The 23,184-nt window shown below is 34.9% G+C and overlaps 2 protein-coding genes across 2 annotated transcripts; both read right to left on the bottom strand.

Moving 5' to 3' along the window:
• Positions 1 to 4,835: 4,835 nt before the first annotated feature.
• Positions 4,836 to 6,514, bottom strand: LOC136027499 (cryptochrome DASH-like). Its single transcript, XM_065704812.1, has one exon. The coding sequence runs from the start codon at positions 6,415 to 6,417 to the stop codon at positions 4,879 to 4,881; it is 1,539 nt and encodes a 512-aa protein (XP_065560884.1). The 5' UTR covers positions 6,418 to 6,514; the 3' UTR covers positions 4,836 to 4,878.
• Positions 6,515 to 12,504: 5,990 nt separating this feature from the next.
• LOC136027497 (small ribosomal subunit protein eS25-like) lies at positions 12,505 to 23,163 on the bottom strand. The gene is made up of 2 exons (XM_065704811.1): positions 23,056 to 23,163; positions 12,505 to 13,085 (listed from the first exon to the last, which is right to left on the bottom strand). The coding sequence occupies exon 2, from the start codon at positions 13,083 to 13,085 to the stop codon at positions 12,726 to 12,728; it is 360 nt and encodes a 119-aa protein (XP_065560883.1). The 5' UTR covers positions 23,056 to 23,163; the 3' UTR covers positions 12,505 to 12,725.
• Positions 23,164 to 23,184: the final 21 nt, after the last annotated feature.

The raw sequence follows: 23,184 nt of genomic DNA, 5'->3' as shown, positions 1-23,184 counted from the left end.
ATCTGATTTAGCTCATTAATAAAACGCTTTTGTAATTCAATTCGCATCTTTACTTAAAACATTCTCCCTATAATAAGAGAGAGAGAAGGATTTATTCATTAAACAGATAATAAACAAAAATGGTTATTACCTCCCCTAAAAACCACCACTTGTCCGAGGGGGAGATGGAGAAAACAAAATACATAAAATAAGAGAACACTAGGCCACCGACACCACTAACACCACCACACTCAACTATAAATATGAAAAAAAAACAACGTCATTACTTTACTAAATAATATTTCACCTTCTTCACTTTATTTTTCTTCATTTTACCCTTTTTGTTTCAGATGTCATTATGTCATTTAACATGCATCACCAGCTTGGTATTCAATTTTTAAGACATGCACTTCTTTTTTTCCTTAATTTTCCTACTAACAATTTTATATGATTTTTATTCTTCCTTACGAATCGTTATTCGGTTATGCCTTCTTTCGTTGATTTCTTTTTCTTTTTTACGGTATCTAATCTTTGAGACAGGCACTTCTTTTTTTCTTAATTTGACTCAGGCACCCGGTTGCTATTTTTTGATAATGATAATATAGTGAACAGGATTCCCTTTCTTGCTCTTCAGCTCAACCAGAATATGATCACCAGCCTTGACTTTATCAGTGTCAAATTGGAAGTTACTGGTAGGGGTCTCGTTTCTCCAGCAGCTCAGTAATGTCATACACTGATATAGTTTTACATTTATGGGCAGTCATAAGCATGTGGCTTCCTGGTTGTAGTGGCCTGTCCTTTGGGTCCCATGACTGTCCCCTTAGGGGTCCCATGACTGTCCTTTCTAGAGGTTGTTTGTGAGTTTGTGAGTAGTGTGGGGAGGGAAAGTTAAAAGTACAAAACCATTATTTTTAGCTAGATCAAGTAATTAAACAGTGAATTGGCCAATCTGGTCATCTATTTTCAGAAGTACGGGTGAATGTTTGGAGGATTTGAATTGATTGATAAATTCCTGCAAGCAGAGCAAAAAATGGGAGGCAGTCATCCAGCCAGAAGTATTTTCTAAGCTGATCATGATGGTTCCTGGTAAAGCTCCTTTGAGTAAAATTTCCAGACGCTGTTTTCCGAGGAAAATAAGCAGAGGAGGGACTGTGTTCTCAATCCATTAATACCAGCACATATAATGGTCAATTGACCTTTTTCTGCTGACATGGACTTCCATACTTACTTTTGACCTGGTTGTTCAATGATTTTACCAGGCTTGTGGATGTTTTTCAGGCCCGATTCGTCAACAGTCCAAATTTCTTGTGGTCTGAATATGTTTGTATCTAGGCCTCGCTCTAAGTTGTCAAAGAAAACTGTTGTCCATCCTAAGCTTGTACCTCCTGGCGTTCTTACTGATAGAGTTTTAATGCAATCCATAAAACCATGGTACCAATCTTTACCTGTATTTCAGCTCAGGCTAGTCCTACGACAATTGTCAAGAGGTAAAGCAAATGTATAACAAATTGACACCATTTGAGTTCGGGGGTTAAAAACGCTCAAAAGCAAACAAGATTCGATGTGGAGACGGAAGAGGAGTAATTTGTTTTAATGGAAAACCAGAGAAAAGTAAAAACAAAAAGATTATGCAAAGTAAAAGGTAAAGTAGTAAGTAAATAAATAAAAGCTTTTTATGTCCAGAAAAGGGATTTTAGATCACAATTTCCGTTTTTCGTTGAAATTCCATTTTCCGGTGATATCCAGGGATTAATTTTTCCTTCTTCTAAAAAAAAAAAACAAAAAAAAAAAAAACAGATGGTCTTTTAAAATAATAGTGTCTTACCTCAGGGTGCCCAACCCGTCTTAATGATGTATTGCCTATCATTAATGACCGCCAATTTTCTTGGTAATTTTTGAAATTTTTTGGGGCAAAATGCTGGTGATTTTTGTCGACTGTGGTGACAACCCTGCATGCCCCCTCCTCTGACGGGTTCAAATTCTTACAAACGTCTTAATTTATTTTAACTTTAAATTTGATTCATTTGGCACTATGAGCCAACTGCTGATGAGAAACAAGCAAAAGAAATTAATGGAAACAAAAAATCATCAAACAGTTCGTGGTAACGAACTGTAGTAAGGAGCGACCCGGCTCAATAGTAACCAAAACTCTAAAAAATGAAATTTTGATACCAATAGATACATCAAAAGAATCGCATTTTAACGCTGATTTTAAATATATAAGTTTCATCAAGTTTGGTCTTACCCATCAAAAGTTACGAGCCTGAGAAAATTTGCGTTATTTTAGAAAATAGGGGGAAACACCCCCTAAAAGTCATAGAATCTTAACGAAAATCACGCCATCAGATTCAGCGTATCAGAGAACCCTAATGTAGAGGTTTCAAGCTCCTATCTACAAAAATGTGGAATTTTGTATTTTTTGCCAGACGGAGGATCACGGATGCGTGTTTATTTGTTTGTTTGTTTTTTTGTTGTTTTTTTTTCCAGGGGTGATCATATCAACTCGGTTGTCCTAGAATGTTGCGAGAGGGCTCATTCTAACGGAAATGAAAAGTTCTAGTGCCCTTTTTAAGTGACCAAAAAAATTGGAGGGCACATAGGCCCCCTCCCACGCTAATTATTTTCCCGAAGTCAACGGATCAAAATTCTGAGATAGCCATTTTATTCAGCGTAGTCGGGAAACCTTATAACTATGTCTTTGGGGACGACTTACTCCCCCACAGTCCCCGTGTGAGGGGCTACAAGTTACAAACTTTGACCAGTGCTTACATATAGTAATGGTTATTGGGAAGTGTACAGGCGTTTTCAGGAGGACTTTTTGGTTGGGAGAGGGGTTGAGAAGAGGGGGATATGCTGGGGGAACTTTCCATCGAGGAATTTGTCATGGGGGAAGAAAATTTCAATGAAGGGAGCACAGGATTTACTAGCATTACTTAAAAAAAATGAAAAAGTAAATAAAAAAAGTTTTTTTCAGCTGGAAGTAAGGAGCAGCATTAAAACTTAAAACGAACAGAAATTATTACCCATATGAGGGGCTCACCTCCTCCTAATACCTCCCTCTTTATTCTAAAGTATTTTTAGTAAATTCAACAATTTATTCTACGGCTTTTGTGATTCAGGGGTCATTCTTAATGAATTGGGACAAAACTTAAGCTTTAGTGTAAAGAGCGAGGTACTGACGAAAGGGCGAACCCCTCACATATGTAATAAAAGCATGAGTACACAAAAGTTCTTTACGTAAGCTATAAGTTACGTATATCTTTTACTAATAAAAAGATTCATAAACAAATTAAAAGTTCTAGTTGCCTTTTTGATTAACCAAAAATCGGAGGGCGACTAGGCTTCCTCCCCCGCTTTTTTTCTCAAAATCATTCGATCAAAATTATGAGAAAGCCATTTAGCCAAAAAAAAAAAAAAAAAAATGCATTACTTATTCCTCTGCGGAGAACCAAAATCAAAACATGCATTGATTCAAAAACGTTCAGAAATTAAATAAAAAAACAAGTTTTTTTTACTGAAAGTAAGGAGCGACATTAAAACTTAAAACGAACAGAAATTACTTCGTATATGAAAGGAGCTGCTTCCTCATCAACGCCCCGCTCTTTACGCAAAAGTTTTTTGCTGTTTTAAAAAGAAGAGTTGAGAGAAAGAGTCAAACTTTAGCGCAAAGAGCGGGGCGTTGATGAGGAAGCAGCTAATTTCATATACGAAGTAATTAAAAATAAAGGATTGCTATGCACACACATACTGTGCTATGGCTATATCAGACCAATAAGTGACAGCCGCTATGACATAAATGCAACCATTAGGAATGTTGGAATGAGAATCGAATGGTGTGTTTCTTTTTTCTAACTTGTTCTAGGGATGTAATTTGCTAAGGGGGAGGACAACTACCCCCTATTAACCAGTTTCCCCCTGCTGAAATTTAGTGTCTTCAAAAATCTTATCAAAACTAAGATAGACCTACCCCACATAATTCAAGCATCCACAGAAACAGATCAGCTTTTTTTAGAATGTCTTTATCTTTGTGGTACTAGGCCTATACGGCTGATTTTTCACTATCATTTTCACTTGACTTCTGTAAATTGGCTTCAACACCCCCCTAGATTTGGACACGACTACACTACTGCTGGTTCCTGTCCTATCAGCAAATTAAAATCAAAATTCTTGCTTTAGGAGTTTTATTTTTTACTTGTTATTTGAAAGGAGAATGGTGTGCTTCTTTCTATCCGATGCTAGTCCTATTAGCGAAATCAACTTGAAATTCTTACTTCATTTCATTCTGAAAATTTCGTAGTTACCAGATGTTCAGTCACTTACAGTTTAACTGGATTCCCCCCATTCGTTCGATATAGCCCTAGAGATCATAATGGAAAGTTCAGATTTTGTTGCTTTTGGTTCAAATCGGTATTATAAACTGACAATTGATGAGAAGTAACTACAAATAAGGCGACGTAATAAAATCCTCTAACTTTGGGATATAGCCTGGGGACATTTCGGGGCGTTCAGAGAGAAGGGTAAAGTTAAGCTTGAAGCGACTCCACAATCTAAAAATATTTGGAAATTAGTGAAGTAACAATTCATTATTTTAGCCTTTGGTTATAAACAATAAGGGGCGCAACCTTTGATTATAATCACAAGCGGCAATGGGTGGGGGTTGATTATATTTTAAGATAATATTTACTTTTTTGAACTACATACTACCCCCCCCATTTTAAATACCTTTTTTGTGTATTGATTCAAAAACTGTAAAATGCAAATTAGTCCCTTAGAGCTTGAAGAATATATTCCCCCCTTATACTTTCGTGAATTGACACCATTGATTATAATAATCCAAAAAAGTGAAAATAAAACAGTTTACAAAATGACAGTTTATTCAGATAATTCACAAATACACGATTACTTTTTTGGCTGATTTTTGTTACTGAAATAAAAATCCAGTCCACGCTGATTACCCATTCCTTTCTTTTGTTGGTTTTTATAAAAACCAGAGGGGTTAACCCTTCCAAGTTGGCGACTCCATTCGGGAGCAATCACCATTGGTTTTGGATAGTCAATATCAACAAAATCATTACCAGTTAAGGTCCACGGCGTATGAACTTTTCCATTTTTTACTGGGGCTAATTCAGGCACCCATAGACGAACAAATTCCCCTTCAGGATCATAATCAAGCCCTTGTTTAATCATATTAAATTTTCTATTTTCTCTTGGATCATTGCCAATTCCAGCAGCGTAATTCCAATTTCCATAATTACTACACACATCATGATCAATTAGTTGAGATTCAAACCATTCAGCACCTAGTCGCCAATCAATACCGAGGTCCTTGACAAGAAAAGAAGCAACATTTTGTCGACCTCGATTACTCATCCACCCGGTTAATGCAAGTTCACGCATATTAGCATCAACAAAAGGGACTCCTGTTTTACCATCCTTCCACAGATCAAACTTTTTCATATCCTGTTTCCATTCAATATGTTTACCCATTATACCTGAGGGGTAGAACATTTTATCGCCGTACTTTAATGCAACGTAACGGAAATAATCACGCCAAATCAGTTCAAAAATCACCCAATAGGTGGATTGATTAGAAACACGTTTTTGCTCATATTTTTTTACTTCACTATACACAAATCTGGGCGAAAGACATCCAACACTAAGCCAGGCGCTGAATTTTGTCGAATAATCATCCCCAATCAATCCATTTCTCGTTTCTTTATACTTTGCCACTTTATCACTTTCCCATAAGAAGTAATTAACCCGTTTTAGAGCGGAAGTTTCACCCCCTTTCCAAGGGAAGGCACTTTTTGGATGGGGAAGGAAATCACTAATCCCTAAATCTTTAGAGGAAGGGATATGGCCCAAATCAATATTAACATTCGGGAATGGTTTTAGTGTATCAGGCATCTTAACTGTGGAGCGCACTTCACACTGAGATTCCACTGATTTGCGAAAACCGGTATACGTATCCGGTACATGTGATACTTTGAAGGGTATGTCTTCTTTGTTATATAAAGTAGCATTCCAAATAGTGTGTACTTCAACATTTTCAGCTTTACAAATTTTCTTCAGTGCCCTTTCCACATCAATTTCTTCTTTCGTTACTTCTTCTTGAAACACAAGAAATAATTTGTGATCATTTTTAAGCATTTTGAATAAATCCTGAATTGCATTCTCAGGTGTTTCTTTCTTAATTAACAAATTTGAATTTCTTGCCAGAAGATTTGACCTTAAATCACACACAGATTCAAGTAAGAATTTAGTCCTTTGTGGTCCTGTTTTGGGAAATCCAAAATGCCACGTTTCTTGGAAGTGTCTAGGATCAAAACAGTATAAGGGGAGGATAAGGTCACAGTTGAGGTGAGACCACAGTAAACAATAATTGTCATGGACCCTCAAATCATTGCGAAAAAGATATATGGCTAATCTTTTAGCCATAGCTTTGACGCATACAAATCTTTCTTCCAACTTTAACTCACTAAATCCACTGATGAACTAATTAACTTACTTGAGAATGTTATAGAACAACAATAATTACGTAATTGTCGTTATTACCACCTAGCAGTTAATTTCATAGATGGCACTATAAATTCAGCTCGAATTTCATAGATAGTATTAAGAAAGGTAGAACTTGTTAATTATTTAGAACACACTCAAGAACTTTGATCTGGGTAACGGTCTCTTAGCCACAAATGACGGGTGACAGAATGCATTGGACTTGTATCATTTTGGCTATATATTTGCACATTGGAGGAGGAAGGTTAAGCATAGCGGGTCTGTCTGCAAAATGTGTTAGCTATAATTATTCTGCATATTATGAAGTAAGAATTTTTTCTAACTTTACGCTGTTCAAATACTTTACCCCACTCTCCTAATGTGCACATATTTAGCCCAAATTATATAAGTTCAATGCATTCGGTCAAACTAAATAAGTCTTCTGGCTATGAAATTTAAAACCGGTTTTTACAGATCTTTTACAGATTCTTGAGCGTGTTCTGAATGACTAACAAGTAGCAGAATATGCTTTAAGGTATATTTACCCCACTGGAGGTAGGCGTTTTTACAAAAAGCATGCGGCTGTAACTTGCACCAAAAGGACTAGATGCTTGTTTTATTAGTCTCACATCTATCAAATGGCCGACACATAAATATGTTATTGCCAATGCTTTTTTTTAGAAAAGGATCTAAACTTGCTTAAAAATGGGAAGATTTTTCCATTTTCAACAGTTTCCAAATATTTTTGATCTAAAAAACTGTATAACAAATTCAAAATTCAATTTGTTAAATGAATAGAACTGAATCTCCGCCAAGGAGTGACGGGAAAATTTTCATCTATCGTTGATGCATTAAAACTACAGAAGACCAGAAAAATAACATAACTCTTATCGGGACCATAAACCTAAACATTATTAGCCTGAACATTTACTTGTTAGAAATAAGAAATAAGAAACTTCAGATTAGGACATGACTGAATGAGCACTTGAAAATAATGCAATCCTTCAAGAGGGAAACATTCAAGTGTTCAACATAAATATTGGTATTAGACCAAGCTACTCAATAATATTTTATTCTTAAAGTTATCATACAGAACAAAACTGATAGAAAACACCCATTTTTGAAATTCAAACATTAGAATAGGCAAGAAAGCAGATCCTTCTCCCCCAGAAGCCCCTCATTATCTTGTATTTCTCATATAATTCTGTTTTTTTTTTAATCATACCCACCTCCTCAAAAAAAAACGAAAATCCTACGTACGTAGCTCCCTTTAAACTTAAACTCCTTTTTTTAAATTACATAAGATAATCAAGTTTTGAATGTTAATAAAATAAGGTTATCTTATTTATTAAACAGAAAATATTGGTTATTCAAAAAGTAAACGTTTTATCGGAAAAAAAATGTTCAGCATAGACAAGTGTTTCCTCCCCTTGAAAACCTCATATTTCATACACTATTTTAATATTACAATTATTTTCAGAAAAATGGCCTTAGGTGATGATTTTGAAGAAGCAAAATGGTTACATATATCGTTTGAATTGTAATCATTAAGATATCTAAACCACAATCCCTTTTTTAATTCCATTTTTGAAAATCAAATCAACATAAAAATGGAGTTCGAATATAAAGTCTCGGGAACGTCATTTCAAGGATGCTATTCGAATCCACGAGAGGCATGCATTCAAAGGCAACACATCCTCTCTCCTCGCACATAGAAACAGTAAGAAAATGGAGCTTTTGATATAAAATTCATTTCACTAAATCCTTGATACCTAAGAAAATTTCTTCTTACAAATAAGTGCGAAATTAAATTGTTTCCTTTCTCTGATATCAAGATAGTATAAAGTAGCCTCTGTAGCACACGCTCATTTGATGATGCTGATGAAAATTGACTTAGAACTCTGAATTTACGGAAACCAGACTTTACAAAAATTCAACATATTTAACGCTACTGTAATTTCAGCTTAAAAATACAAACATTGTTTTTGTTCTAAAATTTAGCACCCCTTCTTTTGAAAAATACGACTTTCATTTGCAAGTTCTTAAAAAAGAAACTAAAGGCCATTTTTCTTTACGTGAAAAATTTCCTGTTATACTTTGAATATTTTTAAAATTAATTTCATATCACGAACGAATTTAGCTGGATATCCTTAAAAACCCTATTTTTTACATGCTATGAAAAGGGATGTATCCAAGGAGGTACCTAGTTTGACCCATCCATTCCCCCAAATATTTAACCTACTCGCCCCTCCAAAAACAAAAAAAACTGGAATTGCATAACGGTCACTTAGAAGGCGATTATACTCCTGATAAATCTCTGCAGAAATGTGTTTTTTCCCCTTGAAAGGACAAAAGGAGAGCGGTCAAAACTAGTTGAAAATATATGGGACAAACCTTGAGATTTCGGTGGGAGACGGGCCCTTCCTAAAAAATTAACAGCGTATCTAGGATCAAACATAACTAACTTCACAAACCCATTTGTTCTGAGGTTCTGAAACAGCATTTCCTCTTGCTCAATATGTTTTTTCGTAGTCTTAGTAGAGCATAATAAAACCAAGTTTTCAAAAGCGCTGAATTTTAGCATGGAGATTCCCATAACCCTTTGTATTAGCACTGTAGTTAAGCGAAGAAGAAAAAGTAATCGTAAAATTACTCAATACGTTATTTGGATGCTTCTCTAACGATTGAGCTTCATCGTCCGTTCAGACACATGGGAAAACCGATGAGGAAAATTGATCGGTATGAGAGGAAATCTGTTCAGGCGATAGATGCAAAATTTTTCCAAAAAACCTCAGATAAAATGCACTTGTACGCGCCAAGTGTGTTTCTTGCTAATTATCTTCCTCTGTCGCGTTAGTTCTATACACGCCATTACTTGTGCTGGATAAAAAATTGTGGTTCTGGATGAGAACCCCAAGTATATAACTTTCGTGTGCTTAAAGTTGACATGCCTTCCATTTTCAAAAATGCTTGGTCATTTTTGCTCCAAGACACGAAAAATCGATCGGTACCATAGGGAAACCAGAAAAAAAAAATTCATAGCCCGAAATCGTTCGGTTTTCCCATGACATTAATCGGTTTTCGAGCGTTTCCCCATACGTCTTAGCGTACTATCAGCAAGATATCCCAACTGTAACCGAATTATAGGAACTGGACTTTGAATGTATACCAAGTTTTTAGTAATCAAACCCATAAGAATAATGGCTCTAGAAATGGTTGGCACATTCTCAACAAGAAACAAACATTCTGCATTATATAATTCTTGGTATTATCGATCCAGAGCAATAGCTAGAAAACTATTAGTACATTTTCGGTAGATGAAACACTAGATCTTAAAAAAGAAAGTACAGCTTGATTTGTGCTTTATGGGACCTACAATTAGCTATACTGTATCAAACAGTTCGTGGTAAACGAACGGTAAGCAAGGAGCGACGTGGCTCAATAGTACATGAAACTCTAAAAAACGAAATTTTGATGCCAATACGCACATGAAAGAATTGAATTTTTTATGTTGACTTCAAATATATGTTTCATTAAGTTTAGTCTTACCCATTAAAGGTTACGAGTCTGAGGAAAATTGTCTTGTTTTCGAAAAAAGGGGAAACAACCCCTAAAAGTAATAAAAACCTTCATGGAAAATCACATCATCAGATTCAGCATATCAGAGAACCCTACTATTAAGGTCTCAAGCTCCGATCTGCAAAAATGTAGAATTTTGTATTTTTTTTTTGCCAGAAGAAAAATCGTGGATGCATTTTATTTTTTTTTCAACAGGGGTGATTGTATCGAGCCAGTGATCCTGGAATATCAGGAGAGGGCTCATTCGAACGGAAATTAAAAGCTCTAGCGTCCCTTTTAAGTGACCAAAAAATCGGAGGGCAAATAGGCCCCCTTCCACACACCTTTATTCTCAGTCGTTCGATCAAAATTTGTTCATTGTTTACGTATAGTATTTGTTTTTGGGAAGCATGCAAACATTCTGCAGGTGGCGAGGACAGATTTTCTGCTGGTAGGATTTTCCATGGGCAGAGAAGTATGCAGGGAATGAATTTCCCAGGAGAAATTATACCCTAGGAGAATTTTCCTGAAAACCTATACAGTTTCTTGTTTTATTTCTTGCTTTCTCTTTTCCGTCTCAATTTTACGCAGTTGAGATGTTACGGGTAATTGACTGGGTAAATTTTCACCGGGATTGAATTGTCTAGAGCATATGTCCACGGGGAGAATATTTCTCCGTGGAAGTGGGCCAGATTTCTTGGGTTATTTAAAAAACGATCAGAAATCAAATAAAAAACAAGTTTGTTCAACAGAAAGTTAGGAGCAACATTAAAACAAACAGGAATTAGTACTTACATGAAGGGGTTGCCTCCTCTCAACACATCGCTCTTTACGCTAAAGTTTGAATTTTGTCCCACTTTTCGAAGAACTACTTCTAAAACACTATGTTCGTTTAATTGGAACAATGAGCTTTCTTCGAAAGTGCTAAAAAATTTAGTGTAAAGAGCGATGTTGAGAAGAGGCAACCCCCTTCATAAACACAATAATTTCTGTTCGTTTTAAATTCTAATGTTGCTCCTTATTTTCAGTTAAAAAAAAAGTTTTTTATTTATTTAATTTCTCTACACAATCAAATTTTTTGTGGCAACAAACAGGGTGTGAAACCACAAAAATATAGGATAAGGTAACAAACTGTAAGTGGAAAGCAATCTGTATTAAAAGAATCTCTAACACTTGAAATGTACACCTTATTTTTGGCCATTGAGCCCACAAGAATAAAGTCTCCTGAAAAACGTTTAGCATCGATTTTTACAAATGATAAATCCTACTCAAGCGAATATGTTTCCATGTCCAACTTACCCAATTTTACGTGTAACTTTGTAGGAGAAAACGGTAACATTTACTAAATTATTCGACAAAAACTTAATAGAATTTATTCAATTAAATTTACAAAGTAATGAATGTTGTGCTATTATGGAATCAAGACACCCATGTGGTAATACCTACCATTTCTCTCTTAATTTGAGCAGGCTAGGGAGCACGTGCTATTTGTTTCAGGTACATTTCGCAACAAGAGTAGCAGAAATGTATGAAATACATATACATGACCAGGGAAAGATTTTATTTTGTACCCCCCCCCCCCCTGAAAAAAGTCCTGGATACGACCCTGGCAACTAAATACTGTTTTACTAACGTTGGAGGCAAGGCGGTGTGCTTTTTGCGCCAAAAGTCTAAAGCCATTTTTAAGGTGTTTAATTTAGACACCACCCCAATAAAATTCAGATTTCAGACTTGTACCAACAGTGCAGACGTTGTACTTTCGTAATGCACTCTGAAAGTGAAAAAAAAAAAAAAAAAAAAAAAAAAACAAGGCTCTATATCGTCATAAATTCATATTTAATTGTGGAATGTGACTATAGTATATTTCATCGCCCCATTAGCAATGAGATTTATCTGCTCTTTCTTTTTAAGATTATGGGTACAGAATTTACATTACACGCATATACAAGGAATATTGTGATAAAGAAAAGAATTGAACTTTACAGTCCCTACCAGTGGTGCCGATCTCTATTTCATAGCCCTTCAGCCGGGAGGTGCCCCCTTCCTGTTTACCTTCCCCAGATTTGTCCAGGTACCCATTTAGAGCCGGGGTCAACTATGGCTGAACTTGAAGACATGCCAGTGACCCCAATTCCAAACCAAATAAAAAGCAACACTAGGTCTTGAACCCCTTCCCTCACAGACTAAGGATTTCAAAAACCCTACAAAGGAATAAAACCTTCCTGTATGTTTGCCCTCTCAGCAATCATCATCAAGATCAGATATTTGAAAAAATCCTGCCTCCTAGGAGCATAAAGGTCTAGTCCTGCATGATCGTGGCATCATTTTCAAATTTCCTAATTGAATTTACCCTTAGAACCAATATTTGATCAGAAGGATATTGAGAGGATAATCCTACCACCGTGAACACTATCATTTGAGCTTTTTTTTATTATTTCGATTTCATCAATTAATACATCAGAGCCAAAAACACCTTACAGTGCATTTATTCGAAAACCATGAAAATTCCCATAATGTGTTCTGATTTGGATTTATACTTTGACTTAAGTTAAATGTCGCATTAACAAGAATCTAAACATGGAACCACGAAGGTTCCCATAACGTGTTCTGGATTTAAACATTGACCTAAGTTAATATTCTGCAGTAACAACAATCTATTTTTTTTTCTTTATTTTCTCATAGTTGGTACAAAACTATGCAGCAGCTTCTTCAGCTTTGGTTGTTCGGGTGTAAATCTGCTGAGCAGAGTGTTTCACCACACACCTGATCAAACCCTTTGCAGCCATATCTTCTAAAGCGTGGCGGGCCAAAGAGCCTCTGATCTTCATTCTTTCAGAGACAATAGCAGGTGTGATCAGTTTGTATGAAGGGACTTCTTTCAAAAGTTTATCATAGGTAGACTGGTCAAAGAGGACGAGATTGTTGAGCTTGTCCCTGACTTTTCCTTTGGACCACTTCTTCTTCTTGGCCTTGCCACCTCCTCCCTCCTTTTTCTTTGCTGGTGCAGATTTAGATGGGGTCTTGGAAGACTTAGTATCCTTTTTGGGTGCCATCTATAAAATAAAACATTTTGTAAACAACTGGAAGCACAATGACTCAACTAAGAATATGGTACCCTCATTTACACACAAGCTGTGTAACTAACAATAGAATTTGCATTCAAACCCTGAGAGGTTTATTTATTTCATTTATACCTTTTAAGTCTTTGCACATAAAAGGAAGAGCCAAATGCACAATGTATTATTTTAAACCAGCAATAAGTCCATAAATAATTATTGTCAAAGTAAAGAATGAAATCACCAAGAAAATTGCCTTAAGTCACTCCACTGGTTTGCAATTAAACCCCCGCCCCTGTTAGAAAAGGTTCATTAGCTAGCAGTAGGAACATCACTTATTTAATAAGCCTAAACACAGAGAACAAAGACTCAAATTTTAGAAAATAGTTTTTACTTGTACATAAGAATTAGCAAAGCACAAATATTAATTAAGTGGCTTCAATTCTGTTTTTTTTTTTGTTATTAGATCCATTTAAGACAAAATACAATTTTCGAGAGAACATAGGAGTGAGATATAAGAAACCTGCAAAGTCTCCAAGATTTAAATATTCTCATTTTCTTATGAGGTCTTCCAAACCCATCTCAGACAGGAGAAGGTTGCATTACACTCATGCTAGCAAAATTTTATCCATATCACTACTATCAGTCCTAAAAGGTCATATCTGGCACATTCAATGTTTTAAGATAATTCTCAGTAATCACCAGCTAAGCTGTTTTCAAAGGCAGGATAAGTAAGGCAATTACACACATAATATATATGTAATAACGGGAGTACGGAACTCGGTACGCGGCAGGGTTCTATATAAGGATTCTCATTGTTGCTTCTCTACTAACCACAGACAATTTGCTGTCTTTTCATAGATATTTGATTATTAAAGCAAGTCCAATTTCTAACAGCGATATCTACTAAGCTTCAAAGTCTTGGTTTTCTCTTTTAAGGTTTTGAATTGTTGCAATCCCTAGTTAAATTATATACAAATATTTTTGCAATTACCAGCCGCCAGGCACTGGCACTTGGCATGCAACAGGCTTCTATGGATAGATTCTCATTGTTGCTTGTCTCCTAACCGCAGAGAATTTGCTGTCTTTTCAAAGATATTTGATTGTTAAATGACTTATCGCAGTCTTGGCTGAACTTTTCGTTCAGAAGTAATGATGCCAAAGCTAAAAAAAAAACAAAAAAAAAAAAAAAAAAAAAAAAAAAAAAAAAAAAAAAAAAAAAAAAAAAAAAAAACTGTTATTGTAAGTGTGTTATTGTTTATTATTTTCTATGCTGAGGACGGCCCTTAGATATAGGGCCTAAATATTCAAATAGGTTTTGTTGGTTCACTGTCTTGGGAAAAAAGCCCTCATTATTCTCTCTTCTGTATTTGTATGATGGAAAGGCAGTGTGGACTGCGTCATTATTTACGTTATATAACTGGTTGCGTTCAAAAAGGTTTTCTTTTTAAGGTTTTTGAAATGTTGTAATCCCTTATTAAAATATATACAAATATTTTTGCACTTTAACGTCTATTTGTACTGAGTCTTTTCAAAAATGCTTGACAATTGAAGCTAGTCCGATTTCTAACAACGATATGTACTTAGCTAGAATCTTTTGTCACACTTATGGAAAAAATTAAGATTTTCGTGTATGGAAAAGTTAAATTGCTTAAAGAGCAAAATTGTTAACCGCATAAGTATTTGCTTATATTTTGACAAGAGATGAAAAAATTTGAAACTTGGTAGAAATCGGACTTGTAGTGATAATCAAATATCTTTGAATAAACCTTTAGTATGAAAAGATATTAAATTGCGCAAACAGCAAAAAACTGGTAATTGCACAAATACTTCAATGTATTTTAACAAGGGATTACAACAGTTCAAAAACATAAAAAAAAGAAAACCAAAAGTTTGAAGCATAGTAGAAATCGTTGTCGGAAAAACAACATCATTACCGAATTTATTTTCTTGTAAGCATAAACAATATCTTTTTAAAACATGAAAAAAGCTGAATTTTTTTTTAAGTCCAGTTCAGAATCGCTAAAGTTATTTTGTAAACCGTAAAAATATTTCGGATGCCTGAGCAATAATCTTTAATGTTGTAATTCGAATTAGAAAAATACCTGAAAATTTTAAAACTAGTTTTTTTTTGTTAGATAAAATCCACTCGCTGCATGATTAAGCTTACAGGTTTGAGCGCAACCAGTTATATAATGTCAGTAGGAAGGTCCAAAAAACGAAAATTTTCAATTATCACAAATGATGATTTGACATTTTGACAAGGAATTACAATTCAAAAACCTTAAGTATGAAACTTTTTACATGTCATTGTTAGAGATCAGACTAGCTTCAATAATCAAACACTAAATTGTGAAAACAGCAAAAAACTGGTAATTGCGAAAATATTTGTACACATTTTAACAAGCGATTACAATAATTCAAAAAGCTAAAAAAAACCCAAAAGTTTAAAGCTTAGTAGAAATCGTTGTTACAAATTGGACTTACTTTAATAATAAAATATCTTTGAAAAGACTTTAGTATGAAAAGACAGCAAATTGTCTGCAGTTAGAAGACAAGCAACAAGGATATATAGATGCCTGTCGTGTGCTGAAGCCTGGTGGCTGGTAATTGCAAAAATATTTGTATATATTTTAACAAGGGATTACTACAATTCAAAAACCTTAAAAATAAAAACCAAAAACTGAAGCATAGTGGATATTGTTGTTAGAAACCGGACACATATCCACAGTCCCCATGCAACATGCTTGAAAGGCCAAATGATAAAACTAAAAAACTGAAGCATAAAGCATAATTTTTTTTTTAAATTTAGTCCTGTCACCTTAGCAAAAATGCACTGAATGAATGAGCACTATACACCTACAGATAAGGATACCAAATTATTCAAATAGCCTTTCTCAAAACAAAGACTTCATAAGAAGATTTCAACAAGAAGGTAATATCATACGAGTATGCTGAAATCATGATTCTTTTAAGGGTTTTTAGTCTGTATAACCAAAGGATCCAAAGTGAGAGCTCATAACACCAAGTTTATTGGCGAGAAACACAGTTTATATCTTCTTCAAAATGGAAATGACGCAAGACTTTCACTATGAATAGCTGGGAGGGGAAAGGGAAGGATTATGACTTGCCCTAGTGCATGTTAACCATTAGAAATTAACTGCAGCAGAAAAATATTTAGACTTAATAAACTTGATATCAGAGGAATTTCATAGCCTTATGAGTGTATGTTTATTTGTTTTATCCCGGGGGTAATCATCTGACATATGTCCATAGAGCACTGGAAGAGGGTTCATTCAAACAGAAAACATACTTGGAGATCTGTTTAAGTAACAAAGGTATCATGCTGCATTAAACCACAAATTTCTGCCAATCTGATTTTGCTTATAAAATTTTTTAAGTTGGTTTAGAACTATTGACAAGGTACACATCTAGCCTACAAGTTTCAGATCTTGCTGCAGCATAGTGCTGCTTTTAGCCATTTTGTGCTGCAAAGCAAAAATTCATGCCAAAAACAGGGCCAAAATGCTACTCCAATAAAAAATTCTGAGACAACCAACCAACTTAAACAATCAAAAAGCTATTTAAATACTATTCCAGCTTTAAAGATCATGCTACCATATCATCCCTGAATTGACTAAGTCTTGAGAACTGCTTTGTCAAGACTACAGTCCAAAAAAAGTAAATTCTTGGACTAAATGTGAAAGAAAAACCATTTCACAAAGTTAAACCCTAAGGCATTTCCTGAGTCCAAGGATCCATCTCTAGAAGTTTCAACTTAATGTATCACCAAGTATAAAATTTTTGAAGTACATTGCAAAACCAGACAGCAGCTTGACGATAAATTTAGGCAAATGACTGTAGTTGAGACTAGCAACATCAAATGCTTAGTGTCATTGTTCTTGGTATCTCTTTGAATATCAAGAGGCATCTTGATTGATCATGAGCTACCAAACATGAACATCTCAAAAAGTGAAGCTACGGTAATTATCTCAAAAATAGGAACATACCAATGTTATTTTCAGTCCCAGATTTTAAAACCAAGAGCCAACTCCACGGAAAACTTAAGAAAGAAAAGGAATGAGTAAAACCTAGCAACAAAATGACGTCTCCATGACTGACTGTGATAAAAGAGCTAATTAATAAGAGTAATATGCCAGTAGAGCAAAAGGTGAAACAGATCTGATCACCCCCAAGGATGTTATAGTTCTAAAACAGAGTGTGCATTTCACCAATTAGATTGATCATTTGTAGAAATGATGGATATCTAAAAATTGTTTATAAAAATAACAGACACCCCAGGAGGCCATTACAGTACACTCTAAAACAAGTCCCTATAAGCTCTAGAAGTAACCATTATCACAGACACACAATTGAGCTGTAATAATCAAAAGAGCAACCCATTTTGGTTGAAAACGAGTTCTGTATGTGTCATGTGTAAACTCAGCACAAAGAATCAAATGGTGCAGCCAGAATTATCCTATCTTGGACTGTTATAAAGATAAGAGATATATGCCAGTTTTGACAGAAAGGGGATTATCTTATGAAGCTGTAACATAGAGATCTGACATGTGCCTTTTTTTTAGTCATAGAAAAAGGAGATATACACCAAAAAATGGAATTAGTTTTGAATTTGCTTGAAATACTTGAATTGAATTTATACCACTGAAAAGAGAATAAAAGTTGGTTTAGAATATGTTCCCTTAATCTCCATTAGCATCACTCTTCAGAGCAACTACAGACAACTAAAAAGCTACAAACATGGTGTATGTCACACTTTTAATTATCACAGCCAAATCACAAAGCCTGTCTGTGATAGAACACAGGTAAATGACCCTCAAGAACTTAGATATGCTCCAAACCACCAGTTCCCTTCTGTATTTATACCCACTTTAAAATCCACTACATTATGAGACGAAAGAGCAATAAGAACCTCCACCTATGGAGTCAATTTTGGCGCCCTCCCAGTAAATGTAAAAAGACGTCTAAGTAGCCAGCAGCCATCTCCTCTCCTTTTCTCTGTGCCATCAACTAAATTGAAAAAAACGAATCATATAGAAATCTTTTGAAACAAAAGGTAAATTTTGTTTCTATGGTGACAGTCCTAATGAAAATCAAACAAAGCTCTAGTCAAGGAGTCAAAACACTGATAAACTAATGGAGAGGCGAAGTTGATAATTCGTAAGTGTGCCATTGTACAAAAAACTTGCCAGCTGGAGTGACACCCCCTTGCAGTTGCTCCAATGTTCTACTGATAACTCTACCTCCTTCTACCCCTGAAAATTGTTTAAGTCATTATAGACTTGCACCATCTTATCATGTCTCTCAACTGCCTAGTAGTGTTAATAATAATGTGTTGTTTGTCTAATGCTGACCTTTCTTTTGCTTCAATTTCTAGTGTTTCTTCTGCATTAACTTGCTCACCTACTGTTCTTCCTTGTCATTTCATAGCATGGTATTCAACTATGTTCCTAGTTCTTTGGTTCCCATTTATACTAGTCCTGCATCCTCTTGGATTTCTACCTCTCAAGGAATAAAGTTCCTTAGTTCCAATATTTATAGCCTCTCTAATAAAGTTTTATACATTCGTACCCTATGTTAATGGTAGAAATGGATGTTGCAGCAATTACAGAAGTTGCAACTAAAAAAACCTTGTCAGCCTGATCACCCAATGAAATCCAAATTAATGACTACCAACCCTTTTCTCACCTGATTTCCCCACTTTGTCACTGAGGAGTATGTTTATATGTAAGAGATGAACTAAAGGCTAGTGTCACCATTTTATTTCTTTTACTACTGATGGAATAGTCTGTTTGGATAAAAATACACAAACAATCTCAATTGTAGTGGATGTTGTTAATAAATTCTCTAGTGCCAACTTAGTTATGGACTCTGAATCTAATTTGGCTGCTATGTTATCACATGTGATGTCCAATTTTGCAAGTTATGATCTTGTCCTTCTGGGGGACTTTAACCTTCCTGAAATCCAATGGATTGATCGATCTGGTTTTTGCACTAGAGATTCTCCTTTTTTGTCTGCCCTCTGATAATACCCTCTGTCAAACAATTTCACAACCAACTTGTTTCAGAGAAGGGCAAGTTTCCAACACTCTTGATCTAGTTATTCTCAGCAATCCTGACCTTCTTATTAGGAATGTAATAACCACACCCATTTGTAATAGCAACCACATGGTAATTATTTCACTTATGTTTGCCTACTAAACAACCCTCTTCTAAGCAGCAAAAAAAAAAAATGTCAATTACAAACTAGTCTCCAAGAGACTTGTCAATGTCAATAGGGAACAGCTTATTACCAATGATATTGATGAACTGTAATTTTGCATTCTAAAGTCATGCACAAGAACTTTTTGGGCTAAACAGGCCAAAAGTCTACCTATTTAAACTACAGAAACAAGTAAGCTAATTAATAGAAAACACCAAGCCAGGAAACATTACAGGAAAAAGAAAACCTCAAAAAATTACCAACTCTTCAAAACTCTTCATAACCAGACAAATAACCATATCAAGCAATTGAAGAGAAGGTTTAAGAAACAATTGACAGAGAATGTTATGGATAATCCCAAATCTTTCTGGCACAATGACTCTCAAAAATGTCAAAGCAGATCCACTGTCACTGATATCAAACAGTTTGTGGTAACAAACTGTAGTAAGGAGCAACCCAGCTCAATAGTAACTGAAACTCTAAAAAACAGAATTTTGATACCAATAGTTACATCAAAAGAATTGCATTTTAATGCTGATTTTAAATATATAAGTTTCATCATGTTTAGTCTTACCCATCAAAGGTTACAAGCCTGAGAAATTTGCCTTATTTTAGAAAATAAGGGAAACACCCCCTAAAAGTCATAGAATCTTAACGAAAATCACACCATCAAGATTCAGCATATCAGAGAACACTGCTGAAGAAGTTTCAAGCTCCTATCTACAAAAATGTGAAATCTTATATTTTTTCCCAGAAGACAGATGCATGTTTATTTGTTCGTTTTTTCTAGGGGTGATCATATCAACCCAGTGGTCCTAGAATGTCACAAAAGGGCTCATTCTAATGGAAATTAAAAATTCCAGTGCCCTTTCTAAGTGACCAAAACAATTGGAGGGCAAATAGGGCCCATCCCACACATTTCCCCCCAAAGTCACTGGATCAAAATTTTGAAATAGCCATTCTGTCCAAATTAGTCAAAACCTAGTAACTATGTCTTTGGGGATGACTTAATACCCCACAGTCCCTGGGGGAGGGGCTGCAAGTTATGAACTTTGACCATTGTTTACATATAGTAATGGTTATTAAAAGTTAGTACAGATGTTTTCAGGGGGACTTCATGTTGTGGTGGGTTGGGGGGAGGAGGTTAGGTGGGAGGATCTTTCAATGAAGGAATTTTTCATGAGGGAAGAGAATATCCATGAGGATGATGCAAGATTTTCTAGCATTATTTAAAAAAAGTGAGAAAATAAATAAAAAAGTTTTCAACTAGAAGTAATGAGCAGCATTAAAGCTTAAAATGAAAATATTACACATATAAGGGGGTTCATCTTCTCCACAATACCTTGCTCTTTATGCTAAAATATTTTTAGTAATTTCAACTATTTATTCTATGGCCTTTGTGATTCAGGGGTCATTCTTAAATTTTTGGGACAAAATTCAAGCTTTAATGTAAAGAGCAAGGTATTGACAAGAGGGTGAACCCCCTCATATACATAATAAAAACACACTATTATAAGTTTGTTATGTAAGTTAATTTGTATGGTATGCATGTTTATTACTAATAAAACACTTGTAAAAAAATCTAGTTGCATTTTTAAGCAACCAAAAATTGGAGGGCAACTATGCCTCCTCCCCTACCTCTTTTTTGTATCAAAATTGTCTTATCAAACCATGAGAAAGCCATTTGGAAAAAAAAAAATAATGTGCAAATTTCATTTTATTAAACCATGTGTGGAGAGCCAAAGTCAAAAAATGCATTAATTCAAAAATGTTCAGGAATTAAATAAAAAACAAGTTTTTTCCCATCCAATTCAAGTATTGTTTTCCCCCCACCTCCTATACATGATGTATCACATAAGATCAAACCTATTCTGATTAATGACTCAATAGTTCTAAGGAATTTATGTCCCTCAAAATGAATAAATCTGCTGGGCAAGATTGCATTCATCCTTGTATCCTCCATGAATGTCAACCTCTTTCCCTGCTGTTCAAGTTATCATTAAATCTTTACAACCTATAGATTTGAAAATAGCCCATATCATTCCAACATTTAACAAGGTAGAAAGGACCTTGCTGAAAATTACCAACCTATCAGCAGTTGTTAAGGTTCCTGAAAGAATATTCAATTATAGAGTTAGTAGACATCTTGGAAGCAAATAATCTCTTGCACAACTCACAGCATGGCTTCTGTTCCAGAAGATCAGTTGATACCAATCTCCTTGAACCATATGACCAAATCACTAATTGATGCAGGGGTGCTTACTGACATGATTCTTCTTAACTTTTCTAAAGCTTTTGACAAAGTTTGTCACAAGCAACTTGCAAACAAATTATATGCTGTCGAGCTTGTAGAGAAATAATGGCCCTGGATCCTTGATTTTCTTTATATGCATTCTCAATGTGTTGAGTTATTTGATGAGTCTGGTAGCTGCATTATTTCTTTGACAAAGCATGTTCTGAGTAGAGATCCCCAGGGTGGATCTCCACTCTGATAGTGGAGATTCCACTATCAACAATTAACTAATGCTCTATGCTGATGAAACAATGCTCATTAGACCAGCCTTACAATGAACCAAAATAATAATCACTTACATGATTATGATACTATATAATCATCAATTACAATGAGCTCAAAAAGTGCTTAAATTTGAATTTGCTATAGAAGCAATTATAATATTTGTAAAGAGCATAAAAAGGCATCAAGTGGTATGTTCACTTTATTGGTAAGTCAATTATATGAACTGTGATATATTTACCCACTTTTGCAAGCCAATAATATGAGCACCAAAATATTTACCAAATTTGTTAAAATTTTAGTTGAGTGACTTCATGCTACCTCAAAAAGGGGTTAGGTTAGGAAAATCAAACTTTCAGGGATGGATCTACAGGCTAAAGTATATCCCAGGAAGATGTTTTAAAGTACCCATCTCTACTCCTTCTCCCTCTAGAGAGCCCTGAAATTTGCCTACATGACAGGTCTACAAAATTTCACCTATTGAAATTTTGACAAAACAACATTTTACCTTAATTTTCAGTTACCACTTGCCTTTTCTCTGCCTTTTGTTCTGAAAATGTAATTCTTGTTATTTGAGTAGAATTCTGAGCCATATCAATGTTTTTTTCTTCAAAATTTAGGAAATGTAATTGCATATCCTTAAAACCTTACAAATTGGGATTGAGCAAAGTTGTGAAGCTGAGAACAATTTAGTTTTACTTCATTCAAGCAGAAGATCTATTTGCAAGATTTCACTTTTATAACACATAGATTTTCAAAGGTCACAGCCCTCTAGAGGGAGGAGTGGAGGTAGATACTTCAAAATACCTTCCTGGGACATACTTTAGCCTGTAGACACATCCCTGAAAGTTTCATTTTCCTAACCTAACCCCTTTCTGAGATAGCAAGAAGTCAATCAACTAGAATCTTGCCCAAAATTCTATCCCTGCAAATAAAACTAAACCAAGGACAATATGCAGGGCCATTGGGAGGGGGTTAAATTTTCAAGCAAAAAGCTACTAAATTAGAATCTTACCACATAAGAGCCCAGAAAGCATCAATAAGAAATTTAAAACTAGCCAACTCTTGTTGGTTCAACATGCTTTCTTCACAAGAGTGGTAACTCTATGATTCTAAATTTAACAAAACCAGAGCCAATAAGTTATAAAAAGAAAGGTTGATTCTAATTTTAGTAGGTAGTTTGGTAATACAGCATAAATATTTAACTCAACTAGGCTACTAAAAATTACCTTCCAAAAGCTTACAGTTCTCCGGAACCTTTCTTTGGTTAATGAAGAAAAGATTATGACGCAGAAGGTTTACAGATAATAATGACATCTATTCAATGATTTATTCGTAATTTTCGCTTTATGCACATT

Source organism: Artemia franciscana, chromosome 5 (assembly GCF_032884065.1).
Source record: "Artemia franciscana chromosome 5, ASM3288406v1, whole genome shotgun sequence".
NCBI classification, from domain to species: Eukaryota; Metazoa; Arthropoda; class Branchiopoda; order Anostraca; family Artemiidae; genus Artemia; species Artemia franciscana.
This window is presented reverse-complemented; position numbering and strand designations above follow the sequence as displayed.

Bases quoted from the DNA above. Each gene is read 5' to 3' on its own strand.
- LOC136027499 (XM_065704812.1), bottom strand. From the start codon at position 6,417: ATGGCTAAAAGATTAGCCATATATCTTTTTCGCAATGATTTGAGGGTC.
- LOC136027497 (XM_065704811.1), bottom strand. From the start codon at position 13,085: ATGGCACCCAAAAAGGATACTAAGTCTTCCAAGACCCCATCTAAATCT.